At 42.9% G+C, this 24447-nt stretch overlaps 1 protein-coding gene across 2 annotated transcripts in view; it reads left to right on the top strand.

Moving 5' to 3' along the window:
• VWF (von Willebrand factor) overlaps positions 1 to 24447 on the top strand; it is a 173693-nt gene that overhangs the window by 126700 nt on the left and 22546 nt on the right. For both annotated transcript variants that reach the window (XM_017546163.1, XM_017546164.1), the window contains exons 35-42: positions 6671 to 6891; positions 8264 to 8456; positions 8665 to 9006; positions 10899 to 11098; positions 18563 to 18665; positions 19109 to 19183; positions 20559 to 20663; positions 21825 to 22030. In XM_017546163.1, coding sequence (XP_017401652.1) covers positions 6671 to 6891; positions 8264 to 8456; positions 8665 to 9006; positions 10899 to 11098; positions 18563 to 18665; positions 19109 to 19183; positions 20559 to 20663; positions 21825 to 22030 — 1445 coding nt within the window. The remainder of the gene's footprint in view (positions 1 to 6670; positions 6892 to 8263; positions 8457 to 8664; positions 9007 to 10898; positions 11099 to 18562; positions 18666 to 19108; positions 19184 to 20558; positions 20664 to 21824; positions 22031 to 24447) is intronic.

The following is a 24447-nucleotide window of genomic DNA, read 5'->3' on the forward strand; positions in this document are numbered from 1 at the left end:
TTTTTGAGATGGAGTCTTGCTCTGTCGCCAGGCTGGAGTGCAGTGGCGCAATCTTGGCTCACTGCAACCTCTGCCTCCTGGGTTCAAGCGATTCTTCCGCCTCAGGCTCCCAAGCAACTGGGACCACAGGCATGTGCCACCACGCCCGGCTAATTTTTATATTTTTAGTAGAGATGGGGTTTCACCATGTTGGCCAGGATGGTCCCCATCTCTTGACCTGGTGATCTTCCCACTTTGGCCTTCCAAAATGCTGGGATTACAGGCGTAAGCCACCGCGCCCGGCCCCTTTTAAGTATTTTAAGTATATATCCAGTAACATTAAGTACATCCACACTGTGATGCAACCATCACCACCATCCGTTGTCAGAACTTTTTTACATCTTGTAAAACTGAAATGCTTTATTCATTAGGCCTCCAGCCCTTGGCAACCACGTTTTGATTTCTGTCTCTGTGAATGAGACTACTCTAAACACCTCCTTTGAGTGGAATCACACAGCATTTTTCCTACTAGGACTGGCTTATTCCACTTAGCATAATTCTTCAAGGTTCATCCATGTTGTTGTCCTTTGTGTTTAGTTGATTTTTTTTTTTTTTTGTAGTGAAACATTTTAACTCCCTTTTCCTTTCTTTTGTGTATATTCTATAGCTATTTTCTTTATGGTTACCATGGGGATTACATTTGACATCCTAAAGTTATAGCGCTGTACTTTGAATTTATACCAGCTCAACTTCAGCAACATACAAAACTCAGCAACATACAGAACTCAACATACAAAACATACAGCTCTGTCCACACAGTGTTTCAGTTATTGATGTCATAAAGTCACGTCTTTATATATTTTTTGTTCAAAAACATAGACGAATATATATATTTAATGCATTAGTCTCTTAAATCATGTAGAAAATAAAAGGGAAAGTTATAAACTAAGATTACAGTAATATCCAGAATTTTTTGGGTTCCTTTTTACGATTTCAATTTCTTTATTGAAGTTTCCATTCTGTTCATATATCATTTTCTTGATTTCATCTACATCTTCTTTTAGCTCTTTGATAATTTTTAAGACAGTTGTTTTAAAAGCTTTCTTTAGTAAGTCTACCATCTGGTCCTTCTCAGGGGTAGTTTCTGTTGATTTACTACACAAGACAGATTCTTCCAGTGCTATTGTTGTCTAGGTGCGGGGGAGACAGATTTCTGGTGCTTCTTACTCCAGCATCTTCCCTCTGTCTCCCACCCGGTAGGATTTTGTTGTTATTGTTGGGGGCTGGAATATTTCTTAATCTAGTTTAGATGTCAGTGTTAAAACTTGTTTCATTAAACACTTTAAGAAGTGTTCTCTCATTTTCAATACTCTGGAACAATTTATGGAGCATCGGGACTATCAGGTCTTTGGAAGTTTAGGAAAATTTCCTTGTGAAATCATTTGGGGTTGGTATTTTGTTTTTTGTTTCTTTTTTTTTGGTGGAGTAACTTTCTTTAATTCTTACTAACTTATTCTAATTCTTCCATGTAAATTGGTGTGCTTAAGATTTGTCTTCTATCTATGGGAGTTAATTTTGGTAATCTTCATTTTCCTAGAAATTATCCATTTCATCTAGATTTTCAAATTTGTTGTATAGAGGTCTTCGAAGTAGTCCTTTTTTTAAAATTGAAATTTTATTTATTTTTTGTTTGTATATATTCTAGGGTATAAGTAAAATTTTCACAGTAATCTTTCAGAGTATTACAAATTCTTTTTAAACAGTGATTTTCCTTTGTCATTTCTTAATTTATATACATGTCTATTATCTTTTTTTCTTGATCACATTAACTAACTCATGATTTGTCTTTCTGGATTTTTTTAAAAATCAAGATTGCAATTTATTATGTTTACTGTTCTCTACTTTATTGATTTCTGCTTTTATCCTTGCTATTTTAGGATTTATTTCCTTGAATTTTCTTTTAGTTTACATTTTGTGCTTTTCTATTTCGTTGGAACTGGGAATTTCATTCATTTTCATTGCTTTATTTTTATTGATAGACGTGTTTACTTTTATGAATTTTCCTCAGATCACTTTATATGTATCCCAATGATTCTGATATGTAGTATTTTTATTATTTTATTATTTATTATTTATTTATTTTCAAAAGAAATTCTGTACTATTGGTTCTTATTGCCCCTTTCACTCAGGATTTATATATAATACATTAAAAAAATTCCAAGTATAAAAACCTTTTTAAACAATAATTAAAACGTTTTTAATCTTACTGTTTTGTGACAAGATATTTTTAATAGCTCTACTTTATGGAAGTTACTGTTATTTTCTTCGTGGCTTAATCCATGATCAGTTTTTGTGAAGGTGTACTCTCTACTCTCAGGGTGTAGAGTTTGAGATCCCTCCATCTCTTCCTGCCACCCCTCCCTGAAAACTACCTATTTTGATTTTATTGTTCATGTCTTCTATAGTTTTACTTACCTTTTACCCGTCTTATCTATCTGGTACTGGAAGGGATGTATAAAAGTATCCTGTTATTAGTTTGTCTACCAATATCGCTTTGCTTCTCCTATAGTTTTTGCTTTATAAAGATAGTTGCTGTATTGTCCGGGGCATAGATATTCACAACTGTTAGGGCTTCATTATGAATTATAGTGTTCAGAATGCTCTTATTAGTCACATTTAAACTTTTTTTGGCTAGAATTTTACTTAGTCTGATATCAGAATCTCCATCCCTGCTTTCCTATTTTCTCATATCCTTTTTTGTTCCTTTGCTTTAGCCTTTCCGAGTTTTAGTTATATAGCGTATAGTTGGGTCTTGCTTTTGAGCCAAATTGAAAACCTTTTTGTTTTAGTAGACAAGTTAAGCCCATTCTTATTTATTGCCATCTTGTCTTTGATCTTCCTTTGCCATTATATTTTATAATTACATTTGTTATATTTTTTTATTTATAAATGTGAGGATATGTCATGTATTTGGTGTCTAGGAAGGTTTATGCTTGTGTTCTGGTCATTACCTTTGAAGTTGTACCTTTCTAAAATGCCTTCAGGCTCTTATTTTTAAATCTAATCAAGAAGGGCTTATGGGTACAGAATTCTATTACTTCCTATGTATTTAAAACTGTTTTCTTGTAGTATTGATGCTAGAAGGACACCTTGGCGGAATATAAAATTCTTGATTCACACTTTCTTTCACTGAATTTCTGAAAAACGCTGCTCCGTGGTTGCCTTGCTTTGTATATTGCTTTTGAAAATTCTGATACCAATAAATTTTTTTTGTCCTTGTAAATTATTTGATCTTTTTGCCTGAAGGCCTGGAAAATTTTTCCTTTATGTTTGAAGTCTAATAGTGTACTGTAATAGGTCTCAGAGTTGACTGTTCTGGGTTAATTTTTCTGGACATCTGGCACATGATTCCCATACATAGGTTTGGTTCTTTTTTGTTTTCCAGAATGTTTTCATGAGTTACAGTCTTTAAGTGTTAGTTCTGTTCCGTTGTTTTGTTTTCCCTTTTAAGACTCCATTTTTCTTCCTGTCTTATATTTCCATTACTTTTGCTTTGACCTTTATACTTCCTTCATTAACTCATTTTCATTCTCTTGATTGGTTTCTTGCTTTTCTCTGATGCTTTTTATTAAATTTTTATTTTGATGTCATTTCCCTTGGGTCCTTATAATTTAGTCTTTATTTCTGAGTTACTTTGTACTTTTATTGCCCACCTCCACCAAGTTCACTAAATTCTATTTTTATTTATTCTTGTCTTCATTCATTTCTCTTCTTAGTTTTTGAAATTCTGATTCAAGGTGGTTTTCATTTTTGCAGATGTTGGAGTACATTTAATTTAGTTTGAGTGTTGTCTTATAGTTTTCTTCTGTGTCATAGCATTTCGTTTTTTGTTTTTTCCTTTTTGTGGAATTTTCAATAGATGAGGAGTGTTGATTCTCGTTTTCTGATTTTTAAAGAAGGTTTTATAGACTTGCTTAATCTTCTGTTCATTTTGTGAATTTTGGGTTTTACAAGATTTCTAGTTCGGTAACCCTCCCTTGTATCAGTACAGAAATGTCATTTCCTTAGTGGTGTGTGTGTGTGTGTGTGTGTGTGTGTGTGTGTGTACATGTGTATACTGAAAGGTTGTGTGGCCTCTGATTTTTCAGGTTTTTCTGGAGTCTGACTTTCCCTTTTGCTTGTTTGTCTCTGGAGACAAACTTTCCAAGCACCTTTCCATTTTTTTTTTCTCCCACCCCCTCGAAACTATGCTTTTCAGGTTGTCACTGAAAATTGCGTGTGTTTTTAGCACCTGCTCTGGTCTCTTGGGATACTTTAAAATATTTTTGCACTTAGGACGGGCTTTTCTTTCTGGTGCTTGTGGTGGTTACGGAGAAATTTTAGGCTTGCTGCCCGCTCCCTTCTTCTCTGTTCTTTACAGTTTTCCTTGGATTGTCCTTGCTCACGACAAAGTGTAACAGCTAGAGCATGGGAGATTTTTGCTGGGTGGGATTTGGTGTTTTTTATCTTTTACTTTATTTACAGCTATTTTAAAGTTTGGGCATTTTCTTGTTTTCTAGTTATGCTGAAGGCATGCTTTTTTTTCATAGTAGTTAAATTTGTTCTTATTGTTTTGCATTGTGTTCAGAGGATATATATCTCTCTGCATATTTCTTTGCCTTGTGGTTTATTTTGTTCTCATGGCCGTTGGGGCTGGCTCCTTGATTTGACAATGTTAACAACTGGAGTATTGGGGCCCACTTTGGCCACCTGGATGTCTTTTTGAACACTTGCATTTTGCTAACAATTCACTTTAGTATCTGACATCATTACATTTTGACAATCAGTCAAAAGTTTTAATGTAATATTCAATCACAAATATTTATATTGTCACTTAGAAAGATAATGAGTAAGAAGATGTTGAAGAAAAGGAGAGAGATGAGATAAAATGATTCCAGGAGATATTTATGAGTGATATAGTTTACCCTGTGATAATATTTTATAACTGCGCAGTAACATTTTATTACATAACTCTAATGTATTAATTTTTAATTGGTTCAACCTAACTTTCTCTATGTCCTGAACATTGGAATGTGTTAATATGTGTGGCTTATTAAAGCCAATCACTAAACTGGGGTATAATGTGATGGTTTGTTGGGAGGTAATTTGGTATTCTGGAGATGGAGGGATCTCAGGTTTTGATATACCTACAACACAGCAGTTTACAAGCTGTTGAATTCCTTTTACGGCTTATTTGTAAAGATTCGGAGATCTGTTTGTTAGACATGCACATGTGAGCCATGCACTATTAGGCATTTCATCTATAGTGCAACTAATTCTCACAATAATACTAAAAGGTATCTATTATAGGCCTGTTATGCAGAGGAGATAGGAGAGGATCACTGAAGTTAAGTAACTGACCTAAGGTTGCAGTACAAGGAAGTGAAACAGCAGCCCACCTCTGGTTTCTCTGGCTGTAAAGTATCCATTCCACAGTCACAGTTCATCTCAGGGTGGACAGAGCCATTCTCACTAACTTGCCACGTGTGAGTTAAAATCATTTCTTGGCCTTGTGATTTATTTCATCCTTATGGCAGTTGGGCTGACTCCTTGGCTTGGTGATGTCAGCAGCTGCATGTTGGGGGTCACTTGCCACATGGATGTTAGTAAGCCAGTAGCATTCAGTACTGTCACTGGGAAATGACCGACTGCTCAAGGACAGAGGGGATTTTGAGTAGAACTTCTGGGGAGGTTGCTTAGCTCTGATGGTGCATCCAGACCCATCCTTTGTCAGTGGATGAGCTGCTTGACAGTCACCCCCATAGGTAGAGGTTGGCCCAGGCTTGGCTGTGAGTGAGGGACATTGGTGGTGCCTCATTGCTCCGCTGAATCTGTGTCTCAGTTCTTGGGCATGTATTCACCTGCCATTGTAGATGTGGTCATGGTTTGTCTGGAAAGTTCATCTCCAACTTTACTTAGGTCCAAGGTTAGCTTTCAAATCATCTGTGGCAGTGGTGCCTTCAATGTGAGGGTTTTGACCAAATCATCTTATGTAAGTGCAAAACGATTAGTATTACCAATAACATTTTAATAGGAACCTTGAGAATTTGCCAATTATGTGAATGAATCAGGGTCAAATGAGGGAGCATTGAGACCCAACTATTTTTTTTTTTGGCTCTGGAAATATTTCTCCCACAATCTCTTAAGGGATTAAGAGAGGCCACTTGTACCATTACCTTAGTCACTTGGCAGCCGAAAGGATACATGTGTCTGTAGGTGAATTTTCTTTACAATGAGATCATGAGCTCATAGCTTGCTTAGCTTTTCTTAATTTCAACGAGTCATAATACCTCTGGAACTTAACTTTGTTTTCTGGGCCAAGGCATCCCTGTAGAACAGATCATTCACACTGCACATTTACATTTTTTAGAAGTGTGGTTCTATGATTTGCCACATTTTATGTAATATTTTAAACATTCTCCGGGAAAAGATTTAATGGGCAAGTGTTACTAACCTAAACCTCTCTACCTCTCAGAACCCCAGTTTCCTAATCTGTAAAAACAGAGGAAATTGGTCTGTATGACCTCAAAGGGCCTGTTCTGGTCTCTACTGTATTTATTTGTGTGCATCTTGGTCACACCTGCCTGTCTGCATGTAGCAGGCATGGGGGTTTCGATAATGTCACATCCACCCTCTGCTCCTCCCTGTCCAGGTGTGTGCACAGGCAGCTCCACTCGGCACATCGTGACCTTTGATGGGCAGAATTTCAAGCTGACTGGCAGCTGTTCTTATGTCCTGTTTCAAAACAAGGAGCAGGACCTGGAGGTGATTCTCCATAATGGTGCCTGCAGCCCTGGAGCAAGGCAGGGCTGCATGAAATCCATTGAGGTGAAGCACAGCGCCCTCTCAGTGGAGCTCCACAGTGACATGGAGGTGAGAAGGGCTTTCTGTGGATTCCGTGGCAAGGCAATAGAATGTCAGGGAAACCACATGGACCTGGTGGCAGTTGGTTTTATTTGGTGCTCTTGTTAGGAGCTCAGCCTTCTGCTTAAGTAGAGAAGAGTACCACTTTCTTAGACGGGTTTATTGCCATCTCCTTGTCTTGGCGTGATTTCATCTTGTTCCGGGCTCAGATTTGCAAGACGGAATCACTTTTAGGTAGCATGAAATTGTGAATTTAGTGCCAGTTTCTGGCACTGGTAGAGAATCGGGATTGGCACCAGGATTGTTTACCCGGGAGGTATTATGAGCCCAATGCCTAAGCCCTGTAAGCTTTCCAAAGGGAAACGCTTACGGCCTAAATTAGGTCCTTGGTAAATATTTAATGCCTACATAAAATGTCGGGCTCCAGAATTTGAAAACTGCAAAACTGATACATACATGATTGGTTAAATACTTACAAAAGGTTACATTATGCCAACTTCTTTACTTGTTCATGTAGAAATCATAAATATTTCATTGTGTGAAAACAACTTGTAGGCTAGATTTTCTCACTTTGCAAAGATTCCTGAATTTGAACAATAATTGCATAAAAATCATAGTTAGTCATATATCAAGTGAGTAACTCAAAGCCAAAAATTAAAATATCAAAATGATAAAAAATCCTTCCAAAATTTGTACAGCAAAATTACATGCATCGTGGAATGTGAGTACATTTTAGTGTGTTTGATATGATAGATGGTGGGGCCACCCAGGAAAGAGCTTCCAGTGGCACACATGCACACAAAAAAGACTTAAAGTCGTCCCATTAAAACACTGCTTCCCTGGGCCACACTGGAAGAAGAATTGTCTTGGGCCACACATAAAATGCACTAACACTAACGGTAGTTGATGAGCTAAAAAAAAAAAAAAGTCTGTGCATAATTTTTGTGATATCCACCACCACAGAGAAGCAAAAATTTCCTTGCATTCAAAGCATTGGACACGGTTGTAGATGCTCCTGAAGACACTGCCCTGATGAGTTGGCACCGAGGTGACTTTCCCAGCCTGTCTTAAAGGCATGGCCCTTCCCTGTTGAGTCAGATAGACTCAAGGTTCCCTTTCATCTCTGGGCTTTCAGGTTCGTGGTGCATGGCCACCTGGTCAGTATTATAACAGTCTGTTTTTTGGCTAAGCTCTGTGAAGTCAAGCTCTGTTTTCTAGTCAAGCTCTTCTTTATCTTAGAAGAGCTGCCGACAGATACCAAGGTTTGCGGCTAATGTTGTGGTTGAGTGGGACTCTCAGTAACTTCACTAAAACCCTAAGGGTGAAGTTCTAGGATTCCTCATTGCTAGGACTCCCGATGAGCTCTTTCTTCTTTGCTCAGGTGGCAGTGAATGGGAGACTGGTCTCTGTTCCTTACGTGGGTGGGAACATGGAAGTCAGCATCTATGGTGCCATCATGCACGAGGTCAGATTCAACCATCTTGGCCACATCTTCACATTCACTCCACAAAACAATGAATTCCAACTGCAGCTCAGCCCCAAGACCTTCGCTTCAAAGACGTATGGTCTCTGCGGTAAGAACATTTTCGTCTCCCCTTCTCCCCTTGCTATACATTTGTGACCCTTACTTGCTGTACTCTGAGGGCTCTTGGGTGCTTATATTTCTGGGTCCAGTAGCAAGGGTCAGATTCTGGTGAGGATGAAAAATAGCCTGTCTCTGGCATCAGTGTTCTTGTACCCAGGGATGCTCAGTTTATCTTTTTTTTGTTGTTGTTTTTCTAGGGATCTGTGATGAGAATGGAGCCAATGACTTCATGCTGAGGGATGGCACGGTCACCACAGACTGGAAGACACTTGTTCGGGAATGGACTATGCAGCAGTCAGGGCAGACGTGCCAACCCGTTCTGGAGGAGCAGTGCCCAGTGTCCGACAGCTCCCAGTGCCAGGTCCTCCTCTCAGCACTGTTTGCTGAGTGCCACAAGGTCCTGGCTCCAGCCACATTCTATGCCATCTGCCAGCAGGATAGTTGCCACCGGGAGCAAGTGTGTGAGGTGATCGCCTCTTATGCCCACCTCTGTCGGACCAGTGGGGTCTGCGTTGACTGGAGGACACCTGATTTCTGTGGTGAGTTTCCAGGTTACCTCTGAAAATCCTGGAGACCAACTGACTGGGCTTGCTTAGCCGCTCTGTGCCTCACATTCTTTATCTGGCTAATAAGTCTGAAAATCGCTATGTGTTGTATGACCTGGGATTCCAGTTAGGATCAAATAAGATGGAAGATATATATATCTATCTGTCTAATGAATATATCTTATATGTATCATATATATATGTCTTCCATCTTATTTGATCTATATATATCATGTTATTTGATATATATATCATCTTATTTGATATATATCATCTTATTTGATATATATATGCACACTCTGCATGTAGAATTTTGTGTAAATTAATGCTGATTCTTTCCATTAGTATTTCTATAGTTTGGACAAATGTGATTTTAATGTGTTAAACACATTAGACACATATAAGCATCTGCAAAGCACTGTGTAACCAGTCACATTGAATTTGAAATTCCACCAAGCTTTAGCACATGCTCACAGGGTAGGCCATGCCTGAGCAGGATTTTGAAGTGTGAGTAGAATCTTGCCATTTGGTTGCCAAGAATCTTCTTAATTACAAACACCACAGGATTGCTATTGCTTGAAGCTCCCCAAGGTCAGCTTCCCTACCTGGATTTGGCATTTATTTAAAGTGTAGGGACAACTGAAATGAATCAGATATGACTCCTGTACCACAAGGGTGCTAGAGAGAAAAGAACACGGAACTTGAAATCCTCAGTCATCACATATCCTCTACTGTGTTTTGAGGGAAATCAGTATGTGAAAGCACGTTGGAGTCTCAGAGTTTATCCTCATAGAACTGTCAGCAGCTCTGAGCTGGGGCCGGAGGACTTGGGCATCCTAGTCCCAGCTCAGCTGGTGGATGGGCTGTTCTCTTAATCTTTCTGGACCTCAGTTTCTGCATCCTAGAATGAGATAGTTGGCCTAGATAACCCCAGGTTCCTTTGGACTCTGATCTTCTGAGTCCATGTGGATGATACTGCCTCCTCCCAATCGGCCTGCACATCAAGTGGCAAATGTTAGTTTCCAAGTTACTGGAAGCACTTTCTCTGCGTACTAATTTCTTTATGTACTTCCTGGTTTACTGTGCACACAGAGGGAAATCCTTCGTGCTCCAAACCCTTGGAAACATCCTCTGCCACCTGCCTGCCTTGGTGCCTTGAGAATGTGAGGAAGTTGTTGAGTGAATCAGAATGAGGGAAATGAATCACCTCGCAGCTTCTCTCCCAAGGCCGTTCTTCATAGCTGTGGATTCCTAAATTAATTTTAAGATGCTTTTAGAGACATCTGTATTCAAAAAAGGACCACAAAACCTACTACGGACACACAGGTTCACATCATTCGTTAGAACTAGATTTGGCTCCAAGTAGCAGAGAATTAAGTTCTTCTGTCATATAGCTGATTGGAGGCAGTGGCGCCAGCTGAATCTGGGCCTGACACTGGATTCTAGCTCTTTGCTCTGCCTTCACTTGGGTGTTGTATTTTTCTCCACGGTTTAAAATGGAGGTTTAGCCATTATATTCATTCTCCAAGCAGCAAGCCGAGGGAAGGAGGGAAGAGGGACAAGGAGCATGCACAGCTGTCTTTTTAAATGGACTCCTGGAGGCTGCCATGGGATACTATACTTCCTCTTACAGCTCATTGGTCAGAACTAGTCACATAACTGCATTTAGCTGCAAGAAAGGTTGGGAAATGTAGTTCTCATGCTGGGGGTCATATGCCCAGCCTAAAGTTCTGTTTCTATGGAAGATGGGGAGGATGAAGATTGGTGGAAAATAGCCGTCTCTGCCCTAGCAAATTTGTCTGATGATTAACCATGTTGAATCAGCTGTGCCTGCGTCACTCTGGCTGGTGTGGACCTTTGTGAGTGAACGCCTTCTCTGTATATAGCTATGTCATGTCCGTCATCCCTGGTCTACAACCACTGTGAGCGTGGCTGTCCCCGGCACTGTGATGGCAACGTGAGCGCCTGTGGGGACCATCCCTCGGAAGGCTGCTTCTGCCCTCCAAATCAAGTCATGTTGGAAGGCAGCTGTGTCCCTAAAGAGGCCTGCTCTCAGTGCATTGGTGAGGATGGAGTCCGACACCAGGTAGGAGCCTTTACCTTTCACCTCCCATGGGGTTGCTTTCTTCTTTGGCCAAAAGGGAGAAAAGCGTTCACCAATGATTGGCCTCTTCCAACTGTGGCAGCAGGGCTGACTCTTAAGGGGATCATTAGGGACAGGGAGGCAGTATTGCATAATGGCTTTGCATTCAGATAGCTCTCAGTTCAAGTCCTGCATCTGTCACGTGTCACCTGTGGGATTAAACACCAAAGTGGTGTCACCACATTATTACTATTGTTATTACTATTGTCTTCATTATTGTAATCATTTAAGGTGAATGATACAGGAACCCAGGAGGGAAAGGGAGAATAATATTTGTATGGTAGTGTCTGCCATTATTAAGAGAAATAGTGTACCTTGATTGTACTAAATGCAATGTATTCATTATCTCAGGGTTTTTCAAAGGTGTATTTTGCAGGGTATTAGTAGTTACCTGTGGTCAAGTGAGTCTAAAGAACACTAGCTAACCATAGTTAAACAGGTTTCTTTATTGCAGAGCTCTTCAGAGTTTTTAATATAATACTCTACATTGCAGATATTTAAGAGGGTTTTTGTTTCTCAAACTTATTTGAACATGGAGCATTTTGTGTGTGTGTGTGGGAGGGGGGAGAGAGAGAGAGAGAGAGAGAGAGAGAGAGAATTCCTTGGGACTGGGGTTCCACAGAATATACTAGTGTATCCTATATCACTCATAAATCCAAAAATTCTGTGAAGAAACTAAGACCTAAGGAGCTTAGTAAGTTACCCATGGACACACTTTGTACGTAATGGATTTGGTCTCGGACTTTGAAGCTCTGTGTGACTACAGAGCTCTGGCTCTTTCTACTATATGAAATGGCTCTTTTGCTGCATCTCCTTTGGGCTGATTTGCTTGGGAGTCATCAAATTTTTTTTTTTTTTTGCGTTTTGGGAGTTATTGAGTGCATTTTGAAAGGATATTTACCAAATTCCCCTGTCTTGGCCTAAAATGGCTATCATCTATCTTCAAAGTTGACCCAATGTATATTTGTAGGACCTGGGGCCGTGTGTGTCTGTGCACATGTGAATGTGTGCAGTGGTCCTGTCCTTCATCCTTGACAGTGATACCACAGAGCGTGGTAGAGGTAGAAAGCATATCTGGCTTCTAGGAAAGGAGAATGTGTTCCGTGATCATGGGCTGCACCCCAGACCTAATGTCTTCATCACCAAGGAGGACCATTCTCGCTAAGTTGACTAAGTAGAGTGACTTACCACTATATTTAACCACGAATGGGAGAAATCAAAGTAAATCTAGCTAACCAACCTGGAGAATAAAGAAAACAACATTTCAGTAACTATGTTATTCTGTCCCTGTTGTTGTAAGCCGGGAAATGGACCATTTTATTTGATTCTCACCAAAGCTCTGTAGGGTCATAATCACACATCCTATTGAGTGGATCAGACTGAAGCTCAGTGGCATGAGGTGACAAAGCTGGGATTTATAGTCCTAGCACCAGTCATCCCATAGTGTCCCAGCCCTGCCATTGACCTCACTGGAGCTGTGAGCTGAACTATGGGCTAACTCACGTTCACCGGAGCATGGGTATCCATTAGGGCTATTACTTATAGTGATCTCATCTGCTCTGGTTTAGTTGTTGGGCTTTATCCCAGCGGATCCAGTTTGCCCTCACTGTGGAACAGGTGAGCTGTAGTCCTACTCTGCTACCATATTTCAACTTGCCAGGCTAAGTAATTGCCTGTTCTGTGATATTCCCAACTCATTCCCTAAATGACCTGACAAAACCTTAGATTCCTCTCCCTGATTTGTATAGCTCCTGAGCCCCTGCAGGGCGTGAAGGATGGGAACTGTTTACATCATGGGGCTAGCATCCTGTGCTAATTTCACACTGGTTTTACTAGTAGTGGCAAAATGCTTGCTCTCAGAAGGAGACAGAAAGGGTCTCTTTCTTGGCGTTCTGTGATAAGAAGTGAGGTCAGGTTTGCAGCGTTTCTGACTCCATGGATGTCGGATGTCTGGGGGGTCCTGAGAGCAGGAAGCTTGTCAACTTTATCTTGCTGTGTCCAAACCCCTGCCCTTTGCTTCCCTCTCTGACCCTATTTTCCCCTTTCACTGCTCTCCTCATCTTCCGTCCAACACATTAGAATATATATTCAAGTTGTATAAAGCGTTCATCCAAATATTTTGGATGTAGAAACCGCCTTGTAAATATATCTTAAAAATCAAGTAAAATAAAATTAGTGAATTGAAAACTTTGAAAAGAACACCACCACTTGTAGTGATTTCGGAAAATATAGTTTAAATGGATGAAAACAAAGATCACATCCAGCCACGTGCATTTTCAGCTTTCACTTTCAAAGCAGAGAAAGAATAAAAACCTAATATGAAGAACGTTTCCATTAAATAAGCTTTTTTACCTGAAAAACAAAGCCCAGAAAACCTTTTATTCAGGGAAATAAACCAGGGTATAAAACTATTGCAGTAATTTCAGAAGAGCAAAATATCCACTAGTTTCCCATAGCTCTTGTTTATTTTACAAAACAGAGTCTAAAGAGGTGAGGCTTTGCAGCAGGCTCAGAAGGGGCCAAGCGCCTGCACAGCTGTCCCTGGCTCCGTGGAGCTGCTGGTCGTGGCGGGTGCTGTACTGACAGGCATAAGCTTAGCAGGAAACACGTGCATTGCCCAGAAGCTCTGGCCTGTGGCCTCCTTTACTCTCCCGGAGTTTCTGCTGTCCCGAGCTGGGCTCGGTGTTTGCATTTCATTTGCATCTTCCATCACACTGGCTGGTGATGAGTGGTGCATGTGAACTGCTTGTGTCCTTCTTTGACCTTGGGCCTTGAAGATTTCCGTTTTCCCCACCGTAGTCTCTGCAGGCCGCTCTTTTGTCACCTTTGTTCAAGGTTTAACTCCTGCTGGCTCTCATACCCCTCCTGGCCTGGTGATAGTTTCCCCTGGGCCCTGGAACCTGGCGATTGCGACAGGCCTGCCTGCAGTTGGCCGGGGCTTGTGCAGCAGCGCCATCTGCCGGCCGCCTCGCTGCAGAGCCTGGCCAGGCCCAGAGAGCTGCCACAGTTGCTTTTAGAAGCTTGGCCTTACCTTGTTTTTAAATTTTTTATTTTACTTTTATTATTTCGCCTGCCTTGGGCGGGACTTAAACTTCCTGGGAAATGAAGATCCCCAGTGAAGGAGGTCGGACACCTGCTTTTGGTCATTTGTTGTGTGTTACCCATTCTCTGGATAGCTGGAAAATTGTGTGATTTATTCCTCAGTGTGAAAATCTGAGGTCTACATTTAAAGAGAGAGAAAAAAACTGAAGCATATATAAAACATGACCCTCTCCTTCCTCATCCCCTCACGTCTGCCATTTTGACCCTCCGCCCCAGCCGTCTGAGACCAGCACCCCGGGCCCTCCCTCCACCTTCCCAGATGGAATGGCAGCCGCTGCATCTTTTCTGGTTTTCTTTTTTTTAAATTGGCTTATGTTAATTTTCTTTTTTAAATTGTATGTGGGCCCTGGAGTACATGTGCACGTCCTGCATCCTGCAGGATTGTTGCATAGGTACATACATGCCATGGCGGTTTGCTGTCTCCATCCCCTCAACCCCCGTCGCCTACATCAGGTATTTCTCCCAGTGCTATCCCTCCCCATCCTCCCCACCCCACGTTGTCTCTCCCCTTCCCTCCACTCCCCCACCTAGCCCCGTGAGTGTTGTTCCCTTCCCTGTGCCCAAGTGTTTTCATTGTTCAACACCCGCCTATGAGTGAGAACATGTGGTGTTTGATTTTCTGTTCTTGTGTCAGTTTGCTGAGAGTGATGGTTTCTAGGTTCATCCATGTCCCTACAAAGGACACAAACTCATTGTTTTTTTTATGGCTGCATAGTATTCCATAGTGTATATGTGCCACATTTTCCCTGTCCAGTCTATCATCGATGGGCATTTGGGTTGGTTCCAGGTCTTTGCTATTGTAAACAGTGCCGCAATGAACATTCGTGTACACGTGTCTTTATGATAGAACGATTTATAATCCTTTGGGTATATATCCAGTAATGGGATTGCTGAGTCAAATGGAATTTCTGTTTCTAGATCCTTGAGGAATCGCCACACTGTCTTCCACAATGGCTGAACTAATCTTTTCTGGTTTTCCAGTCCTAGTCCTTCCCTTTTGCATCCCGCATGCTGTCGCCAGGGTTATCTTTACTTAGCTCTTCTCTGTGAGGCAGGGTCCTGCTTTTGCCTCCGGGCCCACACCTGCCTGCTGAGGTAAGGCAAGTTCCTGCAGTGAGCATGCGGGGCCTCTTCCGCCGTCTTCAGCCACCTGCCTCGCCTGTGATGCTGGGCACCACACCAGCATTCCTTCATCTGTGTTTTTTTTTTCCAGACGAGTCTTGCTCTGTCGCCAGGCTGGAGTGCAGTGGCGTGATCTCAGCTTACTGTAATCTCCGCCTCCCGAGTTCAAGCCATTCCCCTGCCTCAGCCTCCTGAGTAGCTGGGACTACAGGCACGTGCCACCACACCTGGCTAATTTTTTGTATTTTAGTAGAGACGGGTTTTCACCATGTTGGCCAGGATGGTCTCAGTCACCTGACCTTGTGATCCACCCGCCTCGGCCTCTCAAAGTGCTGGGATTACAGGCGTGAGCCACCGTGCCCGTCCTCGTCTGTGCCTTTGTTAGCTGTTCCCCACCTGGGATTCCTCCTCCTTTCCCCTTCACTCAAGTCCTTCCCATGCTTCATAGGTATGCCCTTGTGGGACCTCTCTGGAGCACCCAACCTTATCGGACTCTGCTTTTACAGTCTTAGTGCTCTTTATTTTTTTATTATTGTAAACAGCTTTATTGAGGTATAATTTACATGCCACAAACAGCACATATTTAAAGTGTGCAATTTGATAGGTTTTGACATATGTATACACCTGTGAAACCATCTTCATAACCAAGATAATGAACTTCCATCCCCCAAAAGTTAGCTTGTGCCCCACCTCCCCCACCCCTTTTTTTGAGATGGAGTCTTGCACTATCGCCCGGGGTTGGAGTGCAGTGGCGCCAACTCGGCTCACCTCTGCCTCTGTCTCCCGGGTTCAAGCAGCTCTCTGCCTCAGCCTCCCGAGTAGCTGGGATTACAGGTGCATGCCACCATGCCCAGCTAATTTTTGTATTTTAGTAGAGACGGGGTTTCACCATCTTGGCCTGGCTGGTCTTGAACGCCTGACCTCAAGATTCACCCACCTCAGCCTCCCAAAGTGCTGGGATCACAGGCATGAGCCGCTGCGCCCAGCCGCGTATGCCCCCTTTAAATGTATCCCTCAACCCTAGACAACCACTGGTCTGCTTTCTGTCACTATAGATTCGTTTACATTTTCTGGAATTTCACATAAATGGAACCATGTGTATACATTTCTTTTCTGCCTGGCTTCCTTCACCCAGCATAACGCTTTTTGGGATTCATCCATGCTGCTGTGTGTTTTGATAGTTTTCTCTTTCTTCTTGCTAGGCAGTATTCCATGGTGTCTGTGTATCACAATTTATTTTTCTTTTTCAGATTTTCACCAATGAGTCTTATTTCCTCAACTTGACTGTCAGCCATTCGAGGGCTGGGACGGTGTGTTCAGATCTGTCATTGACGGACACTGTGTCTGTTGATGAGAAGCTGTTGCAGTGCAGAGGGCAGGCCTGTGGTGTCTGGGCCCGGAATGCTGGGTTCAAAGCCTGCACGTGCCACTTGGTCAAATTTTGTAACATCTTGGTTATTTGTAAATATAGATAATATTACTACTTACCTGATAGGGTTATTATTAAGAAAATTAAGTAAATAAATGTAAAGCTCTTAGAAACGTATCTTGAACATTTTGATTAGTTATTTGTGGGAGGCAGCAGAGCATGATGGTTTAAAACCATGAATTTGGGCCGGATGTGGTGGCTCATGCCTGTAATCCCAACACTTTGGGAGGCTGAGGCAGGTGGATCACTTGAGGTCAGGAATTCAAGACCCAGCCTGGCCAACATGGTGAAATCCCTTCTCTACTAAAATACAAAAATTAGCTGGATATGGTGGCTCATGCCTATAGTCCCAGATACTTGGGAGGTTGAGGCAGGAGAATTGCTTAAATTTGGGAGGCAGAGGTTGCAGTGAGCTGAGATCATGCTGCTGCCCTCCAGCCTGGGTGACAGAGCGACCGAGACTCCATTTCAAAACAAAGCAAAACATAAAACAGCAAAGAAACAAACCATGGATTTGGGTTCAAATCCTCACTCTGTCACTGTGACTGTGCAAACCTAGCCAAGTGCCTTAGCTTTCTCATTGGAAAAGTGAGGGTAATGGTAAAAAATACCCTCACCACAGGACTGCAGTGAGGATTACGTGACTGATTTAAATAAAGCCCTCAACACAGTGGCACATAGCGGGTGGTATTTGAATGTTAGCTGCTATCATTTGTTGAGTGAGTGGAAGGTGTCAAGGGCAGGACCGGAGGGGTTAATCCTGAAGGAGGGCAGGGCACTTTGGGGAAGAGGCCCTTACTTGGGGGTCTTTGATCTTCCTTCTTAGCTGACTGATTGCTGACCGTGGAAGTAATAAGTAAGACCTTCTTGACCTGGGAACTTCTTAGAGGCCTTTGAGCTACTGGATAAGAATGTGTTTCTTCAGGGCAATTTCACTTGAATTTAATTTTAAGTTTAAATTTAACTTCATGGCTGAATCCAGAGGGAGACTGAGTCCTGGCTCTGCTTCTTCTTAGTGGAGCTCTTTGCTGTGTACCCTGTGCTAATCACAGTTTCTCACTCCTTACAACAGTCCTGTGAGGCTGGCTTGAGTACCCTCATTTTACAGGTAAGGAAACTGAGGCACAGCAGAATGCAGCCCGCATTAGAGTGCGGGAGTTCCTGACTTCAAAGCTTTGTGCTGTGAGGCTGTGTGTAACTTTGAGAAGGCTGCTCTATGCCCTGGGCCGTCTCTCATTTGAAAAATCAGAGAACTGCACTTAGGCCTCCAAAGTCATGGCTGGCATCAAGAGCGAGATGCTTTCAAGAGTTTTGCTGTCCTCCCCACAACTCTTCCTATCCTATTGTCTAAAGTCAATTTCAGAGATAAATGGGATTTTTTTCCCCAGGCAACATCCCGATTTCTCCTTTGGCTTGAGAAATGACTAGCAGTGTGATCCAAGAACCCTCATTTTCTTTCTTTGCTTGGTTTTAGCACTGCCGACAGAGAAGTCTGTAGTGAAAGTTCCCGCATTCCAATATCCGTAGTTTGTCATTTTCCTGAGTTTACAAAGCAATATGGTGACCCACCTTTCTGAAAGCCATTAGAACCTCACAACCTCCTTTCAACGTGCTTTCGTTCGTCTGTGAGGCTCTGTCAGAAGGCTGGCTCAGAAACTGGCCCTTGCTGGAGAAAGGGAGAGCTGACCGCTATCAACTCTGGGCTTTCTACCTAGAATGTCCCGTGTCCTCTCTGAACCTCGGTTTCTCCTCAGTTCCTGGAAGCCTGGGTCCCAGACCACCAGCCCTGTCAGATCTGCACGTGCCTCAGCGGGCGGAAGGTCAACTGCACAACGCAGCCCTGCCCCACGGCCAAAGGTGAGAGAGTCCACCCCTCCCTGCCTTAATGGAGGAACAAGGGCCCCCGAAAGGCCCCCCAGCCACCCATCTTCACCCCTGGCAGATCAGACCCAAACGCTGGCATCTGGAGTCCTAGAGTGGGTGGGTTGCCTTGCCCAGCCTGCATTTCCCCTCGCTGGGCTTGGGAGCCCCATTCCACACCTGGAGCAGACACTCTCAGATTAACTCTCCCGCCCGGTCCCCAGCAACGCTCAGACTTAGAGTTCCCTGGAGGGTAAATGTGAGGGTGTCAACAAGGACATGGGGAGGACACTCATCTGCCAGAGGTCCCGTGGCTTGGATCCTTGTGGGACGGCACACAGAGCTCCTCCTGGTTTTCAGTGAATGAGAGCATTTCAAACCCCTCTGAGGCTGTCCCACTACGTACTGCTCTGACTTTTGTGGCTGTTCCTCTCCTCCAGCTCCCACATGTGGCCTGTGTGAAGTGGCCCGCCTCCGCCAGAATGCAGACCAGTGTTGCCCAGAGTTTGAGTGTGGTATGTGTCCCACTGTTGGGGGGGGTGTCTTCCGGGTACAACCCCTGCTCCAGGGGGCACCAGGTTGAGGGTACTGAAAGGTGGCTCTGTTCCCAGGCACAGGGTGTGTGGCAGGAGGTGGGTAAGGACTGACTAGATATTCCAAAAATACAGGAAGGGTTACCTCTGGAGAATAGGATTTGCTTCCTGGAAGAATCTGGTGTAAATTATTAAACATAGGTTTGGCAGCATTAATACAAGAATGGGGTGATTGCTGGGGGCTACAGAGCTATGCTGAAGAAAAGCACACGCCAAAGCAACTTGTTTTCCTTTTCAATAAGACTTTGAGGCCACCAGATACAGAGAAGGCCACTCACTGGGCACCTTGAGTTTAGCAGGCTATTTGCTAGAGGTTTCCGTGCTAGCCTGACAGGCTACTTGGGGAATAGTGGGCTGAATAATGGTCTAAGTCTGTGAATTCAGAGCTGATGGAATTGCAGTTAACATGGCGGGAAATCACTAGTGCCTTGCCCCTGTCCTGTCCTGTGTGCTCACTGCTTGTACAGATTAGACATAAAGCACAGGCTTGTAGCCTTCGCAGTGATGCAGCTCTTCAAGGGAGAGCATCAGGGGACAGTCCAAGCAACTAAAAGAAAATCGTATAATAGGAGAAACTTACTTATACTCATGAAATGGATCAGAAATAAACAGAAGTCCTATGGGGAGGGAGATGTGGCTTGAGAACACTTTATGTAAAGGAGGACTTAGAATGTTTGCAGTAGAGAGAACTAGAGGGATCATTTACTTCAAGGCCCTCATTTTATAGACATTAGTTGGCTCCTACAATGTGCCGGGCACTTTGCCTTCATTATTTTGTGAAATCCTCAGACTGACCCTATAAGGTAGAGTTCTCACCTTCCAGAAGAGGAAACTGAGGTCTAAAGGATCCAAGTAGACTTGGCTGAGATGTGGAAGCCCTAATAGATGATAAGAATAATCAATATATGAGTTGAATTGATTGATCTCTATCTATCTGTCTATCTACCTACCTATATATCTGTCTATCATCTGTCTGATCTATTTAACCTATGTATCTAATTATCATCCTATCTCTGTCTAACCTATGTATCTATCTCTCTCATGTATCATCTATCTATCATCTATCTATCTATCATCTATCCATCTATCATCTCATGTATCTATTTATCACCTATTCTATGTATGTATGTATGTATGTATGTATGTATATCTCTCCCCTGTTTTCTCTGTCTCCATCATTACCACTTACCTAAAATAGTAGAAGTCTGCATGAATAGGAGTGTAGTGTCCCACTCACAGGTAATAAAAGAGTAACCTTGCTGACCTCTGCATGGGCGTCTCTCCTTCTGGCCCTCAGTGTGTGACCCAGCGAGCTGCGACCTGCCCACGGTGCCTCACTGTGAAGGTGGCCTCCAGCCCATACTGACCAACCCTGGCGAGTGCAGACCCAAGTTCACCTGTGGTAAGGCCTCTACGGATGAGAAGGGGTGTTGTGGCCTCTCTCTCCTGGTGTGGGGAGGCCATCCTCTTTTTCAGGGACTTGTTCCAAGATCATGTCGTTTCCTGTTTTCCACCTAGCTCAATCTGGGTTTGGAGCATATCTAGAACAGATTGGTTAGGGTCACACCTGCACTGAATCCTATAAGAATTCTTCTGGCTGCATGTTACTGAAGGACACCAGGTGTGGACATGGCCATGGGCACCTCCTTCTTGGGTTTATGAAGAAGCAGCTGGGGCTGAGATGAGGAGGCCTCCAAATCTAATCTTTATTTATGCCCATCCTCCTGTATGTCATTGAGGAGGGGAATGTTTCCTTGACTTCCCCTCATCACTGGATCTTATTTCCAAACAAATTGATAGTTTTTTCCTCTCTGAAGATGTATATATTTAATCACTATGTACAATAATTTAAACACAGAGTTGGACTAACGTAAGACACGACAAGAAACCAAATTCTGTATCTAGCCCCTGAGAATACCCACTCTTACTCCATTGGTGTTCTTGTTCTGCTGATGGACTCTCGCCTGACTTCCTAGCTGTGAGGCTTCAAGAGTGGGAGGAGAACACATTGTGTTCCAAGGGAGCTGGAAACAGGCAAAGGACACAGGGACAGGATTTGTTCTTTTAAAAGCGACATTGTGGCTTTGACAAGATTGCTGGCAGTCTTCCATTCCACACTGATTGCTGGCTGGCCTAAAACTGAGGGTATTGTTCAAGGTACTGAGGTGGGGATAGGATCACAAAAGCCCCAGGCATAGAACAGTGCTTAGCAGGGCATGGTGCACCCAGGCCCACCTGGCCTTAGGGATTCTACATCTGACGGGAGAATCAAGGAACCCGCCCCTTCTAGACTTATGTGGGAAAGTGATAGAGCAGGGATGGAGCAGCCTTCACTTCTCCTCCGTTCCTAGCTTCACATTTCCCTTTTTGACTAATGTTCATATTTTTCTGCAGATGGACTGATTTTTTGGCAACACTGAATATCTCCCAGCCCCTGAGCTTGGCTCTCACACATTTCAGACTTAGTCTTCTGAGTCTAGCTCCCCAGCACCCTACAGCATAGTTGAGTACTTACAAGCCCTGGCTGGGCGCAGTGCTCAGCGTGGCCTTGTCCTACCCTCAGCCTGCAGGAAGGAGGAGTGCGAAAGGGCGTCTCCACCCTCCTGCCCCCCTCACCGTTCCCTCACCCTTCGGAAGACCCAGTGCTGTGATGAATATGAGTGTGCCTGCAACTGCGTCAACGCCACAGTGAGCTGTCCCCTCGGGTACCTGGCCTCCACTGCCACCAATGACTGTGGCTGCACCACAACCACCTGCCTTCCCGACAAGGTAAGGGCTGCTCAGCTCTGGCTGGGACGATGGCCAAACATGTGCTCCTCATGGAAGGTTTGCGTCCTACTCAGCCTTCCCTTCCTGCCAGAACCAAATGCTGCAAGGCTTGGTGGGTAGGCAGTCAGCATTCCAGCTCAGCCTGAATGGAAATTTAGTTAACTCAGGAGGCATTTCTTGTGAGCCTACTACGTACTAAGCATGGTTAGATGCTGAGGTTTCAAATAATGTGTAAGACATGGTCTTTACCTTTATAGAGCTTATTTTCAGGTTAGCTAAAGAAATAATGTGATTGGATGAATTATGTAGAGATCAGTTAATTGTTGTACATATATACACTTATTTATTTGTTGAGATTAGGTCTTGCTATGTTGTCCAGGCTGGTTTTGGTTTTGGACTTCCGGGCTCAAGTGATCCTCCCGCCTCTGCCTCCTGAGTAGCTGAGGTTGCAAGTGTACTCTAACACACGTGACTAAGATCAGTTAATAGTTTACTCATGTATTTATTGCTGTCAGTTTATCTATCTATCCACCCATCCATTCATCCATCCATCTACCCATCCAGTATTTACTAAGCAATTACTACGTTCTAACAGAATTGGTACTGTGTTAGGTGCAATGGGAGAAATGTTAAGATGAGGTGCCTATGTATGCTCTTATTACTATATATGACAATAGTCTATAAACCGAATACAATAAAGTGTCAACAAACGGTACAGGTTTTCAATGCAAAGAGCAGTCTAATAGGGGAAAGAGCCACCAAGATGAGCTATCATTAAAGATTTAATTGGTGGGGTGGGAAGTGAAGGGTGTGAAAGTGGCAAGTGAGAGCTGAAATGAACCAGAACTGCAGCAGGAAGACCTGAACATAGTCACAGATGCTGCACTGGGGGAAGTCCCGACATGATTGACAGAGAAGCCACAGTCCTCTTTCCTCGGAGCCTGTTAGGGCTGGAATGGATCTTAATTTGTCTGGAATGCTTAAGACCTCTGTTCTCCTCTGGATGCACTTCCAGCTCAGGGGTTCTAAGCATGCAGTTTCTGGAGAAGTGGGAACAAGTCTGCTGTTGCTGCTGTTTCTTTCTTATGTCTCTGTTCTCCTCATCTTCCTGCCCACCCCTCCCACCTTGCCATTCTTCTATTAATGTTTCTCTTTTTAATCTATAGTAATGCCACCCCCCATTTTTGTGCCTTTGATTTGTTGGGGAAGCTGGGTCATTTGTCCTGTAGAATGTCTTGAATTCTGGATTTGACTAGCAGCTACTCATGGTATTGCATAATGTGTTCCTCCATCCCCCGTATTTCCAGTAAACTAGAAGTTAGACACAGCGGATTCATTATATTCAAGGTCAATGCAGTGGGGAGGCAAGAAGACCTGATCAAGGGTGCTGTGCACACCACACCCAGAGGCATGTAATGACTTAGCTTTTCCACTTTCAAACACAAGACTCACTATGGGTTCAGATGAAGTCCATCTATTTCTGCATCATGAAGTTTACCCCTTCAACAATTGAGTTTACAGTTTTAATATTTATAGGTGTTGTATAAGATTTAGCATGTCATTAGGAGTTTCAAAATTGTGACTTTTCTTGACTTCTGTCATACTGATTGCGTTTATTAACTGGAATTCTTCCATAAGAAAGAACTGTCTCCCAACTGCTTTCAGTTACCCTGGAATAAAATTAATTTAGATAAAGCTGAATAAGTGCTTGATTTTTTTCTTTACCAGTTTTTAGAGCCATGAGTTGATGCCCCAGCAACTATCAAGGACAACCAAAGTTTTTTTTTGTTTTGTTTTTAGCATCATTATGAACTCATGGATGCTTATGTATTTGATGTGTGTTGATTCATTGTAAACTTTATTTATTTATTTTTGGATATTCAAGTTGTCCTCCCTGGAGTAAATGAGGGCTCCTTCAAGTCAGCTCTGGAGCTTGTTGGCATGGCCTCATTAGTCTTTCACAGCTTTCTTGCTTTCTTAAACAGTAAAGGCATGCCAGGCTCACCCTCGGCATTTCCTGCCCTAATCCTTGGATCTACCATTTTGACAAAAGTCCCTCTACTTTTTAGTAAAAGTGGCGTTTAGGCGGTATAATCTGGGAGCCGGGAATATGGCTCTTGGGTTGCCATTGTCTTCAGACCTTTTTGGTGAACAGAGCTTAGACATGCATATATTAAGAGAGGATAAAGACTTGTAAGTTCGTGTTTCTGATTCAAATTTAATTACAGGGCTTCCCTTCTTTGATTTTTTGCTTGTATCACTTCTAAGCTGAACGTTCTGGTTTCCTACATGATTAACTAATTACTTGCTTTATCTTACAATCTACCTGTAATAGTTTCAAAAATAATAGTGTTAATATTGCTACTACTAATTTATGACTACTGAAAGTTGTTTAAAATTTCCTTTCAGTTTGTCTT

Source organism: Cebus imitator, unplaced genomic scaffold, assembly GCF_001604975.1.
Source record: "Cebus imitator isolate Cc_AM_T3 unplaced genomic scaffold, Cebus_imitator-1.0 Scaffold187, whole genome shotgun sequence".
NCBI lineage: Eukaryota > Metazoa > Chordata > Mammalia > Primates > Cebidae > Cebus > Cebus imitator.